The sequence below is a fragment of the Zalophus californianus genome, chromosome 1, assembly GCF_009762305.2.
Source record: "Zalophus californianus isolate mZalCal1 chromosome 1, mZalCal1.pri.v2, whole genome shotgun sequence".
NCBI lineage: Eukaryota > Metazoa > Chordata > Mammalia > Carnivora > Otariidae > Zalophus > Zalophus californianus.
The window spans coordinates 58,569,451-58,591,266 of record NC_045595.1 but is presented as its reverse complement, the minus strand read 5'-3'; the positions used below and the strand labels follow the sequence as shown (position 1 = coordinate 58,591,266).

At 46.3% G+C, this 21,816-nt stretch overlaps 1 protein-coding gene across 1 annotated transcript in view; it reads right to left on the bottom strand.

The window, feature by feature from the left end:
• Positions 1–714: 714 nt before the first annotated feature.
• The window catches only part of C1H3orf56 (chromosome 1 C3orf56 homolog), a 34,898-nt gene continuing 13,796 nt past the window's right edge, over positions 715–21,816 (bottom strand). Inside the window, 3 exon segments of the mRNA XM_027581883.1 lie at positions 715–878; positions 881–1,177; positions 1,384–1,476. Of these exon segments, the coding sequence (XP_027437684.1) occupies positions 715–878; positions 881–1,177; positions 1,384–1,476 (554 nt within the window).

Here is a 21,816-nt window from a genome sequence, read left to right as displayed (position 1 = left end):
TCCTTCTCAGTGCCAGTCATCTCTTAACTTACCCCAATCATCCATGGGAGTCATCCACTCCCATGGCCAAACCCAGATCTCGTCATTTCTCTAAGTATACCCATTCCTCAATAAATGGAGAGCATTTCCTTTTCCAACCAGTAGCTCCCATCTTCCCAGATCATTTTTTCAGCCAAGGGTGGTGGGCCCTACTAGGACCTTCGGCAGAGCAGTTTTGAGCCACAAACTAAATATACATACAGCTCAGTGGGTGGATTGTAAACATTGTGTCAACTGATAAAGAGCAAAGAAACCTGAGTTATTGTAATAGGTCACTAGTGTAATTTCTAAACACAAGCAAGCAAAACTCACTTTACAAGACTGCATGCTCCCATATTTGAGGACCTGCATCAAACATACTACGGTGCAGGCCCATGACAAAGGCAGGAGAGAGGAAAGGGTGCAGGTAAAAGAAAATAAAAGTGAAAAGAGATAACAAATAGAGGGCCTTGCCCGGGCCAACAAGAGTGTGCTGTGTACTAAAGAGCAGTGAACAACTTACATCTGAGATCCTTCAAAAAATCAGAAGTCACACCTAAGAGTCTGGGCAGACCCACAGCTCCCTAGGCGTCATGGAATACATCTCCCATGGTTGGGGCAGGTGACAGGGGGATTGACTGATGAGCACTGGAAGAGGTGACAGCAGGCCCTGCAGGGTAGCTGAGGGGAGCAGGGTCAGTGGGGATCGGGCTGAGGGTCCTCAGTGGGGGAAGGGGGCAGAGGGCAGAGCTCTGGGCTGCAGGGTGATGCAAGGTGCCCAAATGCTGAACCTGAGGCCCTGAACCTGAATTCTGATGGAGGGGCTTGGCACCTCTCCAAGTGAGGAGCTCCTCTGGACAGCCACCCACTGCAGCCGGGAAGGCTGAGCTGGCGGGAATCTGCCATTCCATCTGGGGATAGTGGCCAGAGGCCTCCCCGTTCAGAGTCGGAGGGACTGAGGAGTATGGGGGTGGTGGTCCCATAGGGTAAGGAAATACAATGGAGGTCATGATGGCCAGGTGCTGGCTCCCTACTTGGGGATCAAAGCTGGAGAAGCCCCAAGGCCAGACTGAAGGCGCTGGGGCAGCTGGAGGGGGATGCCCCATCCAGAAAGGACTGCCAAAGGACACCCACGTGTAACTCCAAGGGGCTGGGTACCCTATGCAGGGGTGGACAGCACAGGGGTTTTATGTGTTGGTGCCACACAGGCACAGAAGCTTCACGTCTGCCCCAGAGGCAGCTGGAGGTACGTGGATTTCCTTTGAGGGGTGGGAGGCCAGGGGTACGTGTTTCTGCATAGCTTGTTCCTGAGAGGCTGCCCCCATTGTGGACAGGACACTTCCCGTTCTTCCCAAGCCTGGGTACATGTGGCCAGCTTGCCGTCCTGGCTCCCCACCTGTGGAGTGGATGGAGGCTGGAGGAGAAAGAAGAGGTACAGGAAGGGGGTGTGTGGCAAGCCTGGGGAGGGGCCAGAGATGTCAGGAGAGGCCCAACAGCACAAACTAGTTTTGGGTCGAGTTGGGGCTTGGGGAGTGTGTAGCATTTCTTTGAGTTAAGTTGTCCTTTCCTGTCCTTATGAACCCCCCACCCGCACCCCAATGTGGAAAACAAGAACCTGAGAGGATTCACGGCCAGGCTCTGGGGACACCTGGGTCGGTACAAGGAAGAAAATGAGGAGACAAATTCCAAATCCCTCCCTTGCAACAGTCAGAAACATAATGGAAATGGGCAGAATAAGGGGCTCTCCCTGGAGAGGGAGAAGGTACCCATCCACCTTTTCAACACACCCCCCAGACCAGGTGCCCACCTCCCGGAGCCTTGCTCAACAGGTCAGTAAGTGATAAGCAGAAGTGTGCCAAGGTCAGGGCCATATTTCAGAAATGCACTCTTCCTGACGGGCAGAGACCAGACTGGAAGAGCTTTGTCCCAGAGGGAGGAAGAACAGGAGGGGTGGTAGCAGCAACTTAGGGGAGAGGTGACAGCCCTTAAACCTAACGGATGCAGTGGACAGGGAGAGAAGTGGGGGGCTTCAGCTATGTTTAGGAGACCACACTGGAGTCCTTAGCAAGCAGGTGTTGAAGAAAGAGTCCAGAACGGAGCCTGGGTAGAGATAGACCAACAGACACACCAAAAACAGGGGCAAACAATGGACTTGGGGAGGACAGCCTGTTCTGTGTGAGTCAGTTTTCCTCCACATTTCCCAGGGCAGCTGATTGCATTCAAGGCCTCAATTCTTCCTTCTCCCCGTAGCCCCACCCCAGGTGACCCACTCAGGCTCCAAGCTCAAGGGACGTGGGCAAGTATGATGTGAACAGAGGTTTTAGAGGGGTTCTTTCAATCTGGCCAGAGCCTCTGTGATTGCCCTGAGAACATGCTGAGGGAGTGTAAGAGAATGAGCACAGAGCTGAGGCACCCCACTGGTTATGGGTCAGCCCTGAGCCAGTGGACCTGCAGACACATGTGAGCCCAGGAGAGGTGGATTCAGTCCCACTGAGCCTTGAGCGGTGTGGCCTGGGATCTGGAGCTGAGCACACTCTCCAGGTGATTCTCATGCACACTAACCACTGGGAAGAACTGGCCTCGCTGAGCTGCAGGGCCTGCTGGACCCCAGCTGGGAGCAGAGCTGAGTTGAGCAGAACCCGGTAGGTTTGTAAGCTACGAGACATTTGCTGTGTGCTACAGAGGAGCTGGTGTTTTTATTGTCACACGGGATTATTTTGCAATAGATGACGGACACAATTTCCCCCACCCCTAACTTCCCCAGTACATTCCAAGGGCTACCGCAAGAAAAAGTCAGAGAGGATAAAGAAGCAGGGTGCTCCATCCTGTTCCCTTCCCTCCAGGACACATTCTGAGGGACGAGCCAGCAGGACACCCTGGAGGGGAGAGGACAGCTGGTCTCATCCCTGCCCCCCCCACAGTGGGTAGAACAGTAATGACATGAAGGCAGTCATGGGAGGGGTGTGGGCACAGGGCCTGGCGGAGCGGTCAGCTGCCCTCTAGACAGAAGGATTGTGCTGTGATTCAACACGCACACCTGAAGACGTGAGGTTGGGATGTAGAGCAGAATTCGACTATGAACAGGATCCAGGTGGGAATGCGGATGTTTAAATAGATGCTTCCATGGATGTCACAGGCAATAAAGACTGGCAATGAAGAGCAGAGCAAAGGGGCCCCAGGAGCAAATGGACCAGATGAACCCACACCATGCTTTGCACATGGGAGCCTCACTGCCCATCTGGTCTGGATTCAGCCTTCACTGCACAGAGGACGGGGAACCTCTGAATAGGCTTGCACCACCTAAGAAAAAATTTCCCCCAACAAATAAAATGGGGACAGATAGAAATGATGTCCAGTGATGGGGGGGCGGAGAAATACAAGTTCTTAGTATTGAATAAGAACATTCAAGTCCATTGAAAAATGGGGAAAACCTAAAAAAAAGCCATTTGTGGGTTGAAAAAAAAAGTGCTCATGAATTAGAAAATTGATATTGTTAAAATGTCCATACTCCCTAAAACAATCCGCAGATTTGATGCAATCCCTAGCAAAACTCCAGTGGCATTTTTCATAGAACAAACAATCCTAAGTTTTCATAGATGCACAAAAAAACAAAAACAAAAACAAAAAACAAATAGCCAAAGCAAATTTGAGAAAGAACAAACCTGGAGGCATCACATTCCCTGATTTCAAACTGAATTACCAAGCTATAGTAATCAAAATAGTACAGTATTGGAATAAATTCCAATAAATTCCATAGATCCATGGAATAGAGAGCCCAGAAATAAGTCCACGCATCGATGGTCAATTAATTTACAACAAAGGAGTCAAGAATATACAAGAATATACAATACAAGAATATACAACGGGGGTAGGGACAGTCTCTTCAATAAATAGTGTTGGGTAAACTGGACAGTCACATACAAAAGAATGAAACTAAACCACTATCTTACATCACACACAAAAATTAACTCCAAATGGATTATAGACTTGACCTACTGTATGATCCAGCAATTCCACTTCTGGGTGTTTATCTGAGGGAAACAAAGATATTGACTCAAAAAGACATATGCACCCCCATGTCCACTGCAGCACTGTTTACAATAGTCAAGATATGGAAGCAGCCACTGATGAATGAATGGATAAAGAGGATGTGGTGTGTATATACACACACACACACAATGGAACCTTATTCAGCCATAAAAAATAATAAAATCTTGCCATTTGCCACAACACAGATGGACTCTGGGCCATGATGCTAAGTGAAATAAGCCAGAGAAAGAAAAAAATACCATATGATCTCACTTCTATGTGGAATCTAGAAACCACACCAAACAAAACCAACCTCAGAGAAACAGGGAAAAGATTGGTGGTGGCCAGAGGCAGAGTGGGGGGGCGGTGGTGTAAAATGGGTGAAGGGGGTCAAAATGTACACATTTCCAGTTATAAAATTACTAAGTCGTAGGGATGAAATATACATCATGGTGACTATATTTAATGCCACTATATTTTTAAAAAAAAAGTCAGAGGTGGGTTGGGAGACAAGAGGCCAACAGCATCTGAAAATGTGTTCAAACATATAAATAATGAAATAAATGCAACTGAAAGAAATGGGCTAGACAGCAGGTTGAATGTATGTATTTGCTAGTGCCCTCTCCCCACCCCCACTTAGACAAGGATAAAGGGGGTTTTGGAAAGGTATCAGCCTGCAAGAACAATGATCACAAGAGAGGAAGCAGGAATGAAATTTGGGAAGTGAGAAAGCAGGAGGCCACATAGTAACTGAAGCCCAGCTCAGGGAGGAAGACAAAGAGCTGAGTCCTAAGCCACAAGGCCACTGGAGAACCTCTGAGAGGGTCTCAAATTTCTGGTATCAGGTGAGGTTGGAGGTGGTGTGGAAGTGGGATAAGGTAGGGGCTAAAAGCAGAAGGTTGGTTAAGTTTTCAAAGACTCTCTGACAAGTAGTTGGAATGGAGACACCTCCCCTGCCCCCAAGAGAGGAGACTAGACTTTTCCTCTCTACACTGAAAACGAAGGCAGAGGTCAGGGCGTGAACAAGGCTTGCAGTCTGCCCAGATTCCTGCTCTTACCTTCTCTCCGTTCCCTGCGTGCCACCCTTTCAGCTTGGGGCACGAGAGTGGAAGAGCCTTCTCTGGAAACCATGACCAGGCCAAGAGGAAAAATCCAAAGGTAGTAACGTTGATGGTCCCTCAAAGATAAGGCCTGGCTGTCACTGGAAGACGCACTCACAGGCTCAGGACTTCCAACCGACTCTTTGGCGCCCACTCCTAACTATGAGCCAGCAACCAAGTTTCACTAGGCTTCAGATGAAAACCTGTCACACACAAGATATTATTTATTACATATTATAATGTCAGATATCTCTGCTACCTCAAAGATCAAGAACTAAGGCATGAGACTCGGACAACAAAGGCAATATAGAGGAGAGAAAAAACCTCAGAAAAGTAATATCCTCAGAGAGGTAAGACTGTTTTCTTAAAACATAAACAGGATATTATTTTAAAAAAACCTCTCAGAGCAAGAAGCTTGCAAATTAAACAGGATAGCTAAAATGAAAAGCATAAGGGTTGGAAGATAAAGTGGGAGAAGTCTCCCCAGAAAATTGAACAAAATTATAAAAGTGCAGAATGGGTGAGAAAATAAGAAAATGAAAACGAAAGGGTCACTAGAGATCTAACATCTGAATGACAGGGATTCTAGAAACAGAAGAGAAACTGGAGGAGAGTTCATCAAAGACATGAATCAAGAAAATTTCCCAGAACCTGAAGCATAGGATTCTAGAGGGCATGGGACCCACCAAGGGTCCAGCAGATAGATGAAAACAGACCACCACACCAAGTATACGATTGGGAAATTTCAGGACACTGGGGACAAAGAAAACCCTATAGTCCCCAGAGAAAACAAATACAAAGGTTTTGGAACTGGAATGGCTTCACAGTTCAATACCTGCCCTGAAAGCTGGAAGGAAAGAGAGCAGGGCTTTCAAAATTCTGACAGAGAGTTGTTTTCTAGCTTAGAGTTCTAAATCTAGGCAAAATGTAGATGGTGCAGGTGCAGTCACTATACTCTAAGACATGCAAGATGTCAAAGTTTACCTCGGAGGCTGCCTTTCTCAGAAAGCGGCTGGAGGATACACTACAGCAAAATGAGGGTGTCAGCCGAGAAAGAGAAGACCAGGAAAACAGAGAAGTCCCCAGAGGACAGTTGTGAACCAGGCCAGTCTAGAAGATTCCTGGAGAAAATGCTTCTGGAAGGTGAGACCGGGAGAAGCCCTGATGTGTGTGAACACAGTGAGGAGATGAGGTGGGAGGGGCAGGGCCATGAAACAGCTACACCTATTGTGCCTAGAACTGAAAATCCAGGTACTAGCTTGTTCTGTGGAAATACAGAAGTAGGTACCGAAATAATTAGCTAAAAGAGTTGCAAGGAATTGTCCCTGGGAAAGAGGGAGTGAGGGGGAAGATTCCTTTCCATGTCAACTCCTTAAGACTATTTGCTTCTAAGTTAAATGTATGAAATTGATTATCAGTCAGAGCCAAACAAAAGAGGAAGCTCTCATTTTTCACCATCAGACTGGACAAGGTTTAAAAGATTGATTTAAAAGTACTATTTTTAAAAGATCGTACTGAGTGTTGGGGAGGAGGTGGGGAAATTGGTCTAATTCTTTCCTCGTGGGAGCAAAATGGACATGATCTCTTTACAGGGCAATCTAGCAGCAACTGATCAAAACTTAACATGTGACAACCCACCCCCCCACCCAGGCAAGTTGCTCTCTCCCTTAGTTGTGTATCATGAGTGGAGAAGAGGAAGCTGTGTGTGGAAGGGGACCCCTGAAAGGCACTCCAGGGGTGTGGGTGGGACAAAGATTTGGGGGCTGGCATCTGCAGGCAGACTGACAGAAAGGCAGTAGCCGTCTGGGATAGGAGAGTCTTGGGCTCCAGACCAAGCTCCTCCTTGATGGAGAAACCACTGTGGGTTCTAACTGTGAGCAATTCAGAAACACGGAGGGGGTGATTAGGTAGGCTGGCAGCTGGGGAGGGTGAGGAAGAGTTTTGTTTAAAGAATGAGGAGGAGGGTTGTTTACATGACAGAGATGAAGAGCCAATTAAAGGGGAGAGAGCAGGAGGGTGTTGGAACTGGAGGGACTGATTAGAGGGCCCCGGATGCTGAGGAAGGGGGTAGAATACACAAGATTAGCCGTGGCCAGGAGACAAGACAAAGGAGGAGAGGACCCATTTTCACCGGGCAAAAGCTGCGCTCTCTCTCTCTCCCCTGCATAAGCCCCAGAACCCACACACACCTGGTTTATTTAGTGCTGAAACACTCTCCGAGGAGAAGCCAGCGGTCTTAGGAGTCCCCAGGTGGTGCAGTCGTCCCAGGTCAGGCAACCCACCAACCTCCTCATAGATCAGGAAGAAGCAAGGGGCCACACCGGCCGGCAGCTCGTGGTTTTCCAGCAGGCTGTGAGTTGGCCCTACATCTGGTGCCCTTATAAAAGGCAGGTAGGACACGGCCTGGCATGTGAGGAAGGCGGGGTCAGGTCATCTGATTTGACTCTGAAGGAAATGATAGGATCAATCACTGTCAAATGGTGCCTGCATGTGGCTCAATTGCAAGCAAGAAGCTGGTTGAATTGATCCAGTAAACTGTTTATCCCAGAAATAAAAGTACAGACAGGATTGCCAGGATGCTGGCAAGGAGAGGGTCCAGAGTGTGAAACTGACCTAGTTGTCAGAGGTCAGTGAAAGATGACCAACCAGGGCGCTTTGAGCTGGGCCTGAAGAGAGAGTGCAAGTCAGCCCTGCTGGGTGGGGAGTGGGGGCTTTGTGGGCAAAGGGAAGCCTAGCTGCCAAGGCCCCAGGGCAGGAGCAGAGCCCTTCCAGGAGCCTACAGGGCCAATGTGGCTACAGCCCAAGACAAGGGAGCTGGGGGTGGTCGGACAGGCACGTGGTCCCACCTTCCAGGGACCTGTGTGCCCGGATAAGGGAGCCATGGTGGAGTTGGGGGTTAGGAGCAGAGATGAATGCAGGTTTGAATTTCAGAGCAGCATATCTGGCTACAGCCTGGGGAGCCAGGTAGATGTTGGCATGGCTGGGAGGGCACTATGCAGTGTCCCTTGGGTTAAAGTGGGACAGGGCCGTGTAGAAGAAATGCACCATGAGAGTGGTCTACATGAGAACACAGCTTTGCAGAGGCAGTTAAGACATCCAGAGGTTATTCCAATCCTCATAGCTCCCTCTGTTTTGTATGTATTGATTTGTAGTTTTCCAAGAAGTGTTAAAAACCTTCCATTATGATTGTGGACTTGCCAGCTTCTCTGTATTTTTGTGGCTTTTGGATTAACACATTTTGAGGCCAATTATTTATATAGCACTTACCAGGTGTCAGGCACTGTCCAAATACGAACTCATTTAATCAATTCTAACAATAGGAGATGGGTTCAGAAAATTATACAGTAAGGGCTTTGAAAAAGCTAATAAGGGGGCGGAGCAAGATGGCGGAGGAGTAGGAGATCTGGATTTCGTCTGGTCTCAGGAATTCAGCTGAATAGGGATCAAACCATTCTGAACACCTACGAACTCAACAGGAGATCAAAGAGGAGAGTAGCAACAACGCTCTGAACAGAGAAGCGACGACTTACTGGAAGGTAGGACGTGCGGAGAAGTGAATCCGCGGTGATATTCGGGAGGATAGACGGCGGGGGAGGGGCCTCCGCCGGCCGCTTCTGGCAAGTGATAGAGCCGCGGAGCACAAAATCAGAACTTTTAGAAGTCGGCTCCGCGGAGGGACGTCGCTCCAGTGGCTAAGCGGGGGGGTGGAACCCCCGCGGGAGAGTGTGGTCTCAGGACCCTCGGGGTCACAGAAAGACCGGGGGTGCCTGAGTGCGGCAGAGGTCCCAGGTATTGGAGCGGGGAAGCTGGCTGCAGAGACGGAGCCGAGGCGCAGGCTCTCAGCTCGGGGTGGCCATAAACTGATCCACGGCCCAGTCGGGCCACTGGTCCTCCAGCAGGGACCCAACAAGCGGCAGATCTGCGGAGACTCCCCTTTCTCCCCCGGGGAGGAGCGGCACGGGAATGCACCGCAGGAATCTGCTGGGTTTGGAGACTCCACACTGGGTCGGGTGCCAGAGATAGAAACGCTCAGTCACAGGCTGGGTGAGCAGAGTGCGGCTGGAGACCAGGGAGATGGGAGTGACTGCTTTTCTCTGGGGGCGCACTGAGGAGCAGGACCCTGAGTTCTCAGCTCCTCTGGGTGGAGATTGGGAGGCCACCATTTTCGCCCTGGTCCTCCAAAGCTGTACCGAGAGCTTTCAGGGAACAAAAGCTCCTGAGAGCAAACCCGAGCAGCTTGCTTAGCCCAGAACAACAAGGGTGGGGCAATTCCGCCTCCGGCAAAGACATTTGGAAACCACGGCAACAGGCCCCTCCCCCAGAAGATCAGCAGGAACAGCCCGCAAGCCAAGACCAAGTTTACCGATCAAGGAGAACTGGAGAACTCCAGCGATAGGGGAATTTTACCATGATTCATTAGTTCATCAAAGTTAATTTTTTTAACTGTTTTTTTATTTTTCTTTTTCCCTTTTTCAGCCAACATCTTATCAATCCCTTTTTAAAAAAAAAAACATTTTTTATTTTTCATTTTTAAGTCATATTTTATCCCTTCATAGTGGTTACCCTTATTTTTGGCATATATATATAAGTTGTTCTCTCTTTAAAATTTTGAGATACAGTTTCTTCTAACAGATCAAAATATACCCTAAATCACTAGTGACTTTGTTCCAGTCTCCTGCCTGATCACATTATCTCCCTTTTATCTCTTTTTTTAAAATCTTCTTCTTTCATTTTTCAAACAACTTATCTTATCAATTCCTTTTATAAAATCTTTATAATTTTCATCATTACAGTCATCTTCCATCCCTTCATTGTATCAACCCTTATTTTGTACATATGTCTTTCTTCCTTTAAAATTTTAGGAGGCACTTTTTTCTAACAGACCAAAATACACCCAAAATCTAGTGTGTGGCACTGATCTATGCACTAGCCTGATCATATTTGATCATATTCGGATTTTTTAGTATTGTTCTGTTTTTGTTTTTATCTTTTTTTCTTTTATTTTCCTCTTTCTTTTTTCTTTCTTTCCCTTTCTTTTCCCCTGGTTTCAGGTCTTTTCTGATTTCTGTAGAGTATATTTGCTGGGAACATTGTTAACCTGTTAGCATTTTGTTCTCTCATTCATCTATTCTCCTCCGGACAAAATGACAAGATGAAAAAATCACCTCAGCAAAAAGAACAAGAGGTAGTACCGTCAGCCAGGGACCTACTCAATACGGACATTAGTACGATGTTGGACCTAGAGTTCAGAATCATGACTTTAAAGATCCTAGCTGGGCTTGAAAAAAGGGTGGAAGTTATTAGAGAAACCCTTTCTGGAGAAATAAAAGAACTGAAATCTAACCAAGTCAAAATCAAAAAGGCTATTGATGAGGTGCAATCAAAACTGCGGGCACTAACTGCTAGGATAAATGAGGCAGAAGAGAGAATCAGTGATATAGAAGACCAAATGATGGAAAATAAAGAGGCTGAGAAAAAGAGAGATGAACAACTACAGGAACACGAGGGCAGAATTCGAGAGATAAGTGATACGATAAGAGGAAACAACACTGGAATAATTGGGATCCCAGAAGAAGAAGAAAGAGAGAGGGGGGCAGAAGGTATATTGTAGCAAATAATAGCAGAGAACTTCCCTAACGTGAAGAAGGAAACAGGCATCAAAATCCAGGAGGCACAGAGAACCCCTCTCAAAATCAATAATAATAGGTCAACACCCCGACATCTAATAGTAAAACTTACGAGTCTCAGAGACAAAGAGAAAATCCTGAAAGCAGCTCGGGAGAAGAGATGTGTAACCTACAATGGTAGAAATATTAGATTGGCAACAGACCTATCCACAGAGACCTGGCAGGCAGAAAGGACTGGCAAGATATCTTCAGAGCACTAAACGAGAAAAATATGCAGCCAAGAATACTATATCCAGCTAGGCTGTCATTGAAAATTGAAGGAGAGATAAAAAGCTTCCAGGACAAACAAAAACTAAAGGGATTTGCAAACACGAAACCAGCCCTCCAAGAAATATTGAAAGAGGTCCTCTAAGCAAAGGGAGAGCCTAAAAGCAGCATAGATCAGAAAGGAACACAGACAATATACAGTAACAGTCACCTTACAGGCAATACAATGGCACTAAATTCATACCTTTCAATAGTTACCCTGAATGTAAATGGGCTAAATGCCCCAATCAAAAGACACAAGCTATCAGATTGGATTAAAAAACAAGACCAATCGATATGCTGTCTGCAAGAGACTCATTTTAGACCCAAAGACACCCCCAGATTGAAAGTGAAGGGGTGGAAAACCATTTACCATGCTAATGGACACCAAAAGAAAGCTGGGGTGGCAATCCTTATATCAGACAAACTAGATTTTAACACAAAGACTGTAATAAGAGATGAGGAAGGACACTATATCCTACTTAAAGGGTCTATCCAACAAGAAGATCTAACAATTGTAAATATCTATGCCCCAAACATGGGAGCAGCCAATTATTAAGGCAATTAATAACAAAACCGAAGAAACACATTGACAGCAATACAATAATAGTGGGGGACTTTAACAGCCCCCTGACTGAAATGGACAGATCATCTAAGCAAAAGATCAACAAGGAAATAAAGACTTCAAATGACACACTGGACCAAATGGACCTCACAGACATATTCAGAAGATTCCATCCCAAAGCAACGGAATACACATTCTTCTCTAGTGCCCAGGGAACATTCTCCAGAATAGATCACATCCTAGGTCTCAAATCAGGTCTCAACCGGTACCAAAAGATTGGGATCATTCCCTGCATATTTTCAGACCACAATGCTTTGAAACTAGAACTCAATCACAAGAGGAAAGTCGGAAAGAACTCAAATCCATGGAGGCTAAAGAGCATCCTACTAAAGAATGAATGGGTCAGCCAGGAAATTAAAGAAGAATGAAAAAAATCCATGGAAACCAATGAAAATGAAAACACAACTGTTCAAAAGCTTTGGGATACAGCAAAGGCAGTCCTGAGAGGAAAGTATATAGCAATACAAGCCTTTCTCAAGAAACAAGAAAGGTCTCAAATACACAACCTAACCCTACACCTAAAGGAGCTGGAGAAAGAACAGCAAATAAAGCCTAAACCCAGCAGGAGAAGAGAAATAATAAAGATCAGAGCAGAAATCAGAGAACTAGAAACCAAAGGAACAGTAGAACAGATCAACGAAACTAGGAGCTGGGTCGTTGAAAGAATTAGCAAGATTGATAAACCCCTGACCAGACTGATCAAAAAGAAAAGAGAAATGACCCAAATCAACAAAACCATGAATGAAAGAGGAGAGATCACAACCAACACCAAAGAAATACAAACAATTATAAGAACGTATTATGAGCAACTCTAGGCCAGCAAATTAGATAACCTGGAAGAAATGGGTGCATTCCTAGAGATGTATCAACTACCAAAATTGAACCAGGAAGAAATAGAAAACCTGAACAGACCTATAGCCACTAAGGAAATTGAAGCAGTCATCAAAAATCTCCCAAGAAACAAAAGCCCAGGGCCAGATGGCTTCCCAGGGGAATTCTATCAGACATTTAAAGAAGAATTAATACCTATTCTCCTGAAACTGTTCCAAAAAATAGAAATGGAGGAAAACTTCCAAACTCATTTTATGAGGCCAGCATTACCTTGACCCCAAAACCAGACAAAGACCCCATCAAAAAGGAGAATTACAGACCAATATCCTTGATGAACATGGATGCAAAAATTCTCACCAAAATACTAGCCAAGAGGATCCAACAGTACATTAAAAGGATTATTCACCATGACCAAGTGGGATTTATCCCTGGGCTGCAAGGCTGGTTCAACATCCACAAATCAATCAACGTGATACAATACATTAACAGAAGAAAGAACAAGAATCATAAGATCCTCTCAGTAGATGCAGAAAAAGCATTTGACAAAGTACAGCATCCTTTCTTGATCAAAACTCTTCAGAGTACAGGGATAGAGGATACCTACCTCAATATCATAAAAGCCATCTATGAAAAACCTACAGCGAATATCATTCTTAATGGGGAAAAGCTGAGAGCTCTTCCCCTAAGGTCAGGAACGCGGCAGGGATGTCCACTCTCACCACTGCTATTCAACATAGTATTAGAAGTCCTAGCCACAGCAATGAGACCACAAAAAGAAATCAAAGGCATCCAAATCGGCAAAGAGGAAGTCAAACTCTCACTCTTTGCAGGTGATATGATACTGTATGTGGAAAACCCAAAGGACTCCACCCCAAAACTGCTAGAACTCCTACAGGAATTCAGTAAAGTGGCAGGCTATAAAATCAATGCACAGAAATCAGTGACATTCCTGTACACCAACAACAAGACAGAAGAGAGACAAATCAAGGAGTTGATCCCATTTACAATTGCACCCAAAACCATAAGGTACCTAGGAATAAATTTAACCAAAGAGGCAAAGGATCTGTACTCAGAAAACTATAAAATACTCATGAAAGAAATCGAAGAAGACACAAAGAAATGGAAAAACGTTCCATGCTCATGGATTGGAAGAACCAACATTGTGAAGATGTCAGTGCTACCTAGAGCAATCTACACATTCAATGGAATCCCCATCAAAATACCATCCACTTTTTTCAAAGAAATGGAACAAATCATCCTAAAATTTGTATGGAACCAGAAGAGACACCGATTAGCCAGAGGAATATCGAAAAAGAAAAGCAAAGCTGGCGGCATCACAATTCCAGACTTCCAGCTCTATTACAAAGCTGTCATCATCAAGACAGTATGCTACTGGCACAAAAACAGACACATAGATCAATGGAACAGAATCGAGAGCCCAGAAATGGACCCTCAACTCTATGGTCAACTCATCTTTGACAAAGCAGGCAAGAATGTCCAATGGCAAAAGTACAGTCTCTTCCACAAATGGTTTTGGGAACATTGGACAGCCACATGCAGAAGAATGAAACTGGACCGTTTCCTTTCACCACACACAAAAATAGACTCCAAATGGTTGAAAGACCTAAACGTGAGACAGGAGTCCATCAACATCCTAAAGAAGAACACAGGGGGCAACCTCTTCGACCTCAGCCGCAGCAACTTCTTCCTAGAAACATCACCAAAGGCAAGGGAAGCCAGGGCAAAAATGAACTATTGGGATTTCATCAAGATAAAAAGCTTTTGCACAGCAAAAGAAACAGTCCACAAAACCAAAAGACAACCGACAGAATGAGAGAAAATATTGGCAAATGACATATCAGATAAAGGGCTAGTATCCAAAATCTATAAAGAACTTCTCAAACTCAACACCCAAAGAACAAATAATCCAATCAAGAAATGGGCAGAAGACATGAACAGACATTTTTCCAAAGAAGACATCCAAATGGTCAACAGACACATGAAAAAGTGCTCAACATCGCTCGGCATCAGGGAAATCCAAATCAAAACCTCCATGAGATACCACCTCACACCCGTCAGAATGGCTAAAATTAACAAGTCAGGAAATGACAGATGTTGGCGGGGTTGTGGAGAAAGGGGAACCCTCCTACACTGTTGGTGGGAATGCAAGCTGGTGCAACCCCTCTGGAAAAGAGTGTGGAGTTTCCTCAAACAGTTGAAAATAGAGCTACCATATGACCCAGCAATTGCACTACTGGGTATTTACCACAAAGATACAAATGTAGGGATCCGAAGGGGTACGTGCACCCCAATGTTTATAGCAGTAATGTCCACAATAGCCAAACTGTGGAAAGAGCCAAGATGTCCATCAACAGATGAATGGATAAAGAAGGAGTGGTATATATACACAATGGAATATTATGCAGCCATCAAAAGGAATGAGATCTTGTCATTTGCAACGACGTGGATGGAACTGGAGGGTGTTATGCTGAGTGAAATAAGTCAATCAGAGAAAGACATATATCACATGACCTCACTGATATGAGGAATTCTTAATCTAGGGAACAAACTGAGTGTTGCTGGAGTGGTGGGGGGTGGGAGGGATGGGGTGGCTGGGTGATAGACATTGGGGAGGGTATGTGCTATGGTGAGCGCTGTGAATTGTGCAAGACTGTTGAATCACAGATCTGTACTTCTGAAACAAGTAATGCAACATATGTTAAGAAAAAAGAAAAAGAAGAAGATAGCAGGAGGGGAAGAATGAAGGGGATTAAGTCAGAGCGGGAGACGAACCCTGAGAGACGATGGACTCTGAAAAATAAACTGAGGGTTCCAGAGGGGAGGAGGGTAGGGGGATGGGTTAGCCTGGTGATGGGTATTAAAGAGGGCACATTCTGCAATGGAGCACTGGGTGTTATGCACAAAAAATGAATCATGGGACACTACATCAAAAACTAATGATGTAATATATGGTGATTAACATAACAATAAAAAAATTAAAAAAAAAAGAAATGACCGAACAGCAAACATGCCTTAGAAGCTGGAAAGAATGAGCATATATGATAAAGACAGAGACTATCTCTCTCCTTGAAGAAATTCCAGGATTTTAAAGCTTAAGATGCCTCCTTCCTCCGGTCCCAGGGGAGTAAAGATAATGTTTTATCTTCCTTGGAGGCATTCAAAAATAGCAGGCGCCATCATTACTCCACCCCAATGCCCCTTCCCTAGACCTTGGGCTCAGCAAAGTTAACCCAGCAAAGTCACACAACCAACAAGCAGTGGAGCTGTATTGGAACAAGGTTCTAAAGGTTTCTGTGGCATGCCCAGCTCTGCTCTTACCCACTGAACTCAGATGAGGATGTGCCAAGAGCACTGGGAAAATCACCAGCTATTAAACCTTATTTAAGGCCTAAAAAAAAAAAAAAGCTAATAAAAGTTTATTGATTAACAAGGAAAATTGTTCATAATATATTATGAAATGAAAAAGGCAAGTTATGGTGCAGTTTATACAAGCTGATCCCTTTTTTGGTGAGTGAAAGAAACGTATCTGTGCATAAGAAAATGGTCCAGAAGAGTGCCTACCAAAATGATGACATAGATTATATTTAGGAGGTAAAATTATGGGTAATCATAATTTTCTTATTTCTGCTTATATGCATCGTCCATTTTTGATAACAAGGATCTATTAGCTTGGTAATTAAAAAATAAATCATTTGATGATCCTGCTATTCAAATCATGAACTTGAGAAATTGCAAATAAATGGACTAAAAATTCTCTTTGATTAAGAATGAGGTCCTCAGGGGTGTCTGGGTTGCTCAGTCGTTAAGCATCTGCCTTCGGCTCAGGTCATGATCTCAGGCTCCCCCTGCTTGTGTTCCCTCTCTTGCTGTGTCTCTCTCTGCCAAATAAATAAATAAAATCTTTAAAAAAAAAAAGAGGTGCTCAATCTAAAGACACAAAGAACTGGGTGCACAGCTTTATGAGGAAGAATTAGAATCCATCATACCCAGGTAAGGATTGATGAGAAATCCATGGAGTAGAGATGTTCCCTTAGTCCCTGGGGTTCTCAGCCTTCATTTTAGCCAGGAGGGCTTGTTACAATACAGAGGGCTGAGGCTTGACCCCAGAATTTCTGATTCTATGAGTGTGGGGTGGGTTGGAGAGTTTGCATTTCTAGTAAGTTCCCAATACTAATCGCTTCTCGGCCTTTTGGCTAAGATCAAGTGTAGTTCCCAATACTAATACCCAGCCTCTTCTGAGGGGTGCGTATATTGCCTGGTGCTGGGTACTACAGGCTGGCACCTGCTGATCGGGGGCTGGGTCCTGGTATTTTTGGCATTGGGGAGCTGGTGTCCACTGCTCGTGTCTTTAACACTCTGTGGCTTGTGGTTCAGAGGGCTTCTTAGCCTGAGTCTAGCCACTGCCCGCCTATTAGGCCATCAGCTCTTCCACACTCCCTCTGGAGCTCAGGTGACATTGGCTGTTTCTCCAAAGGTGTGTGGGGCTCTGTGAGCCTCCCTCAGGCCTTTCACCCTGACACCACACTGATCAAGGGACAGGGTGTTGATGCCAGGTAGAATACAGGGTGTCTCTAAGAGGCACATAGCTTTCTCAACCTACGCAGGTTCTCAGCACCTTGCCCAGTCCCTAGACTGGTAAAGTTGGAAGGAGGGGGATGTCGTTCCCCTTTCTGGGTCCCAGGAAGTCTCAGCCTCCTTTCCATCTTGCCAGCCTTGTCCGGCTTCTTTACTCACTGGGGTTGCATTTGGCAGAAACTCATAAATCTCATCCTTCTTCTTCCCAATGCAGTGGCTTATTACAAAGATCTCTCCGTTCAGCACTCCAAGCTTAGCTCACTACTGTCTTTTCTAACTTTTCAATCTTGAAATGATTATAGATTCACAGGAAGTGCAAAGATAGTACAGAGAGACCCTGTCCCCTTCTCCTGCTGTCCCCCAGCGGTTACATCTTACCCAACTGTAGCACCATATGGAAACCAGGACACTGACTTTGTGTGCTTGTCTAGTTCTGTGTCTCTTATCATGTGTGTAGATGTCATTAAGACAATGACTATCCCTCCCCCGTGCTGCCCTTTATGGCCACGCCTCCCCTCCCCCCCGGAATCAGCCCCAACTCCCAGGAACCACTAACTTATTCTCATCTCTACAATTTCTTGACCCCTACTTATTAAAAATCACCTTTGGAAGAGCTAAGTGCCTGAATGATCTTCCCTCCATCTCAGACTGCATCTGTGCTCATTCTTTGTGAACCCAGACAACTCCTTCTATATTCTCCACTGGGTTCTTCTCTTCCCACCAGAGGCTGGGGAGGCCTGAGCATCAATGCATGGAGGGCTGCAGGACCCCCAGACTTCCCTGCAAGGAAAATACTTTGCACAACATTTCAAAGTGCCCTCCCTGGGCCTGCCATCCCAGCACTGCCCTTCTGCATTGTGGTTTGTGGCTCCCAACAGAAATCACACTTTCTTTGCTGGTGATGAAATGCATATACTTCTCTCCCTCTGCGACATCTCACAGGCTTGGCAGGGCTGTGGTTGGAGCTGCCCAGAAGGAAGATTGTTTTTCTTACCCAGGTGGTACTCTTAGGATTTGCAAAGTGGACTGTGTTCTAAGGCAGAGAATGAAAAATCCTTCAAATTTGAAGAAAAATCTTCTACCCCTTTACACATAATGCAACTATACAAATAAAACCTCATTTTATTTCTTGTTCGACGTTTCCTACCACTGCAGGAAATAAACACCATTAGCCCATTCTACAGTTTAGGACCATGGAAAACACAAGGAAGGTAGAAAAGCCAGTTGAGCTCTAGTGACAAAACAGATCAGTGGTCACCAGGGGGTGGGGTAGTGTGGTGGTCTGCTGCAGAGGGGCACAGGGAGACTTTTTGAGGTTATGGAAATACTGTAGGCCACAATTACGGTGGTGATTATATGACTGTATGTACTTATCAAAACTCAAACTTTACACTTAAAGTAGACGAACTTTATTCTTGTAAATTACATCTCAAAGTTGATTTTTCTTTTTTCAAAAGATAGTTGGAAGCGACAAGGGTGGTCATCCCAGGAGTGACCAACGGGACAGGGCAGAGGAACAGTTCAGGGACTGAGGGCACGTGGCATATAGGCCAAGCTGACAGGCAGTGCAGAGAAGCTGCCTTTATACCTTCTAGTAGGGGACACTTGCAGAGCTTCTTGGCCCCAGGTGATGCAGGCAGGCCCGATCCGAGGGCCCAGAGTGGCGTCCCACAGGACCAGCCCAGGGGGTCCTTGGCTTCGAGCAGGGTAGAAATCACACGTGAAGTGCAGCAAGTGAAAACAGAGTTCACTGAAGCACATAAGTGACAGGTGGAGAATAGCAGATAGGGTGGGAGATTCAGAAAGGAAAGGAGAATGGGTCCTATTGTCGCTTGTAGCTAAGGGCTTATATTGGAAAGGGGTCCCGTGTACGTGTTCGTTGAGGAATCCAGGGTAGGGTCTGATCAAAGCTAAGTGTCAGGTGAACCATAGGTGTTATTTCATAAATTACCGAAGGGAGGGGTATTGATGCCAGTGTCTGCCGAGGTTTATTTGCAGCTAGTGCGCTAGATTGTGTTTGGGATCTGGCTCTCCTTAGATGTTATTAGGTGTCTGAGGCCTAGGACAAACTCAGAATGATTAACTTTCTTGTTTCCCTCTTGGAGTGGGAACATAGCTTCTTTGGCTTACTTGCAGGCAAATTATGGAACATTAATAAAATGGGAGCTAGCAGAAAAATGGCAGAAATGGAGTCCCTTGAGCTCTGTCTCACAGGTAAACCCTGACATTCATCAACCCCCAGCCAATCTTCTTTCAAAGCCCCAGCAGGATTCAAACCTCTTAGGCGAGAGGGGGAGAGGGTGGAGGAGAGAGGAGGGAGATGTGGCAAGATTGGGGCGTGGTCAGTGTTGTCTGTGGGGCAGGGCTGGGGCCTGGGGTTTAAGCTGAGGGTATGGAGCAGAAAGCAGCGCTCTGGGCTGGGGGAAGAAGGTCTGTAGGCCAACAATGGGACATGCAGTAATCCACTTAGAAGGGATGGAATGGAGGTCTGTCCAGGGATGAAACCTCAGTGGAGCCTCCAGCCTGCCTTGGGTAGAGGTTGGATTCTCACCTAGGATAGAAGCTGGAGATTTCCCTGGTCCATGTACAAGAGGCTGAGATAACTAGATGTTTAAGTCCCAGGCAGGTTGAAACCAAAAGCAGCCCCCTAAGATGTTACCTTGGCCAGGAGGCAGGGAGACTCCTCTGGGCATAGATGTTAGGAGACCCCATCCGTCTGGACAGGGACCACCTCTGTCATGGTGGAGCATAACCCTGTGTGCAGCCTGGTCCTAATGGGGGCCAGAGTCCATACGAGGACCCAGCTCCATCCAATGGCTGCAAAAAAGAGCCCTTCACAACCTAACTGAGGACAGCATGACCACAAGGAAAGTCACCAGAAGTGTTGAGCATGTGGGGGGGACTAGGAGTGTGACGTGAAGGAGCCAGAGAGAAGACAGGGGGATGCCAGCAAGCCAGCTCCTCCTACACTGGGGGAACACATGGTTCCTCTTCCCTTAGAGCCCCCGCTTGTATTGCTGAGAACACAGACTCTTGGCGGAGGAAGCCAGATCCTTGGTGACGAAGGACCCATTGCCACCCCTTTCTTTCCTAGCAGGATGGGAAAGGGAACCACGGGCAGTTTCCTGTAAAGTCAAATATGCACTTGGCAAGCATTCTTTTCCTCAGTATTTGCCCAAGAGAAATAGACACATCTGTCCACACAGACTTGCACGCTAACTTGTGGGCAGCTTTCTTTAGCCATCATAACCCCCAGCAGGTGAGAGCCCAAATGCATCAGCTGCTGAGGGCCGACTCAGGGTCAGCCCTGTGCTGGGAGCCGGCACCACTGTGAGCAAACAGGTGTGGTTCTGGAGGCAGTGGCCCCGGGGTTCCACTCAGGAGAGAGACCCCTGAACAGGCCACAGTGGGAAGAGTAGCATGCGCTCTGAGGGGGAAGCAGAGGGCCCAAGAGCCCTGATCCAGGCCTGAAAGTTAGGGCAGGTGGTTGAGAAGGAAACTTCTGGATGGAGAGATGGAGGCTGCTGGAGCCTTTCGTGAGAGTCAGTATTTGAGGAACAGAGAAGCTCAATTGGCTGGTGGCATGGTGGGAGGGCTGGGGATGGGCTAGAATTAACTGGGTGTCAGGAGTTTTATTTTATCCTGACAGCAGCAGGGAGGGATTGAATTGGCTTAAGCCAGAAGTGACACAAACAGATTTGTGTTTTAGAAGGAATGCTCTGGCTGAAGGGTGGATAATAGGTTTTAGGAGGTCAAGCATGGCCCCAGGCAGTGCCCTTGGGAGAGGAAGCCATAATCTAGTAGACAGGTGGTGTGGGTAGCAGGACAGAGAGAAGCAGGGGGATTTCTGAGCTACTTTGGAGGTGGAGAGGAGAGAGCCAACAGAGCACTAGGGGTGCTTGGGGTTCTGTGGGGATTGTCGCCAAGAGGCCAAGGACCCCATCTGGCCTGGAGTTTCCATGACCAAAGTGTTTTGGATCTAGCCTTTGATTGTCTGCAGTGAGATTTCACCTATAGCTGATATATTGAAATGTGTGTGTAAAACATTAATTTGCTAAGTTTAGTTAAATATATCCAACTTGGTATCCCTGTTTTGGCATGTGTTCATTCTAGGGTCACATGAAACTTCCATGTGGAAGTGGCCAAGCTCTCTCAGCCTGTGGGAGGTCCTGATTCCCCCTGAACCCTGGGTGGAGACTGGGCCCTTCGTGGAGGCAGGGCTGCTGGTGGTGGGGGTGAGGGATGCGCATGCAGGAGCCACTCTGTTCTCCAAGATATGCTGAATGCTAGTGTGCACAACACAGCTTTGTGGAAGGGACCAAGGCAGATTTTTTCCAACTTGAATGTGCACATAAACTCCCCAGGGATCTTACTTCACATGGAGATTCTGGCTCTGGAGATCTGTCTGGGATAGGGCCCAAGATGTTGCATTTTTAACCAGCCCTTGGGGGTGTAGTATTGTTTGTCTGTGGACCCAATTTGAATAGCAAGACTGTAGAAGGGAGCTGGGCATGTGGGTCTGCAGCTCAACAGAGAGATAGAGGCTGAATGGCCTTAAGATGTCACGGATGTTCAGATGCTCATGGGAGCAGATGTGATGCACATGTCACAAAGTCAGGTTCCTAATGGTCCAGGTGAGTAAAAGCAGGCAGTAAATTGAGGAGGGAAAAGGCAGCTGTGAGAT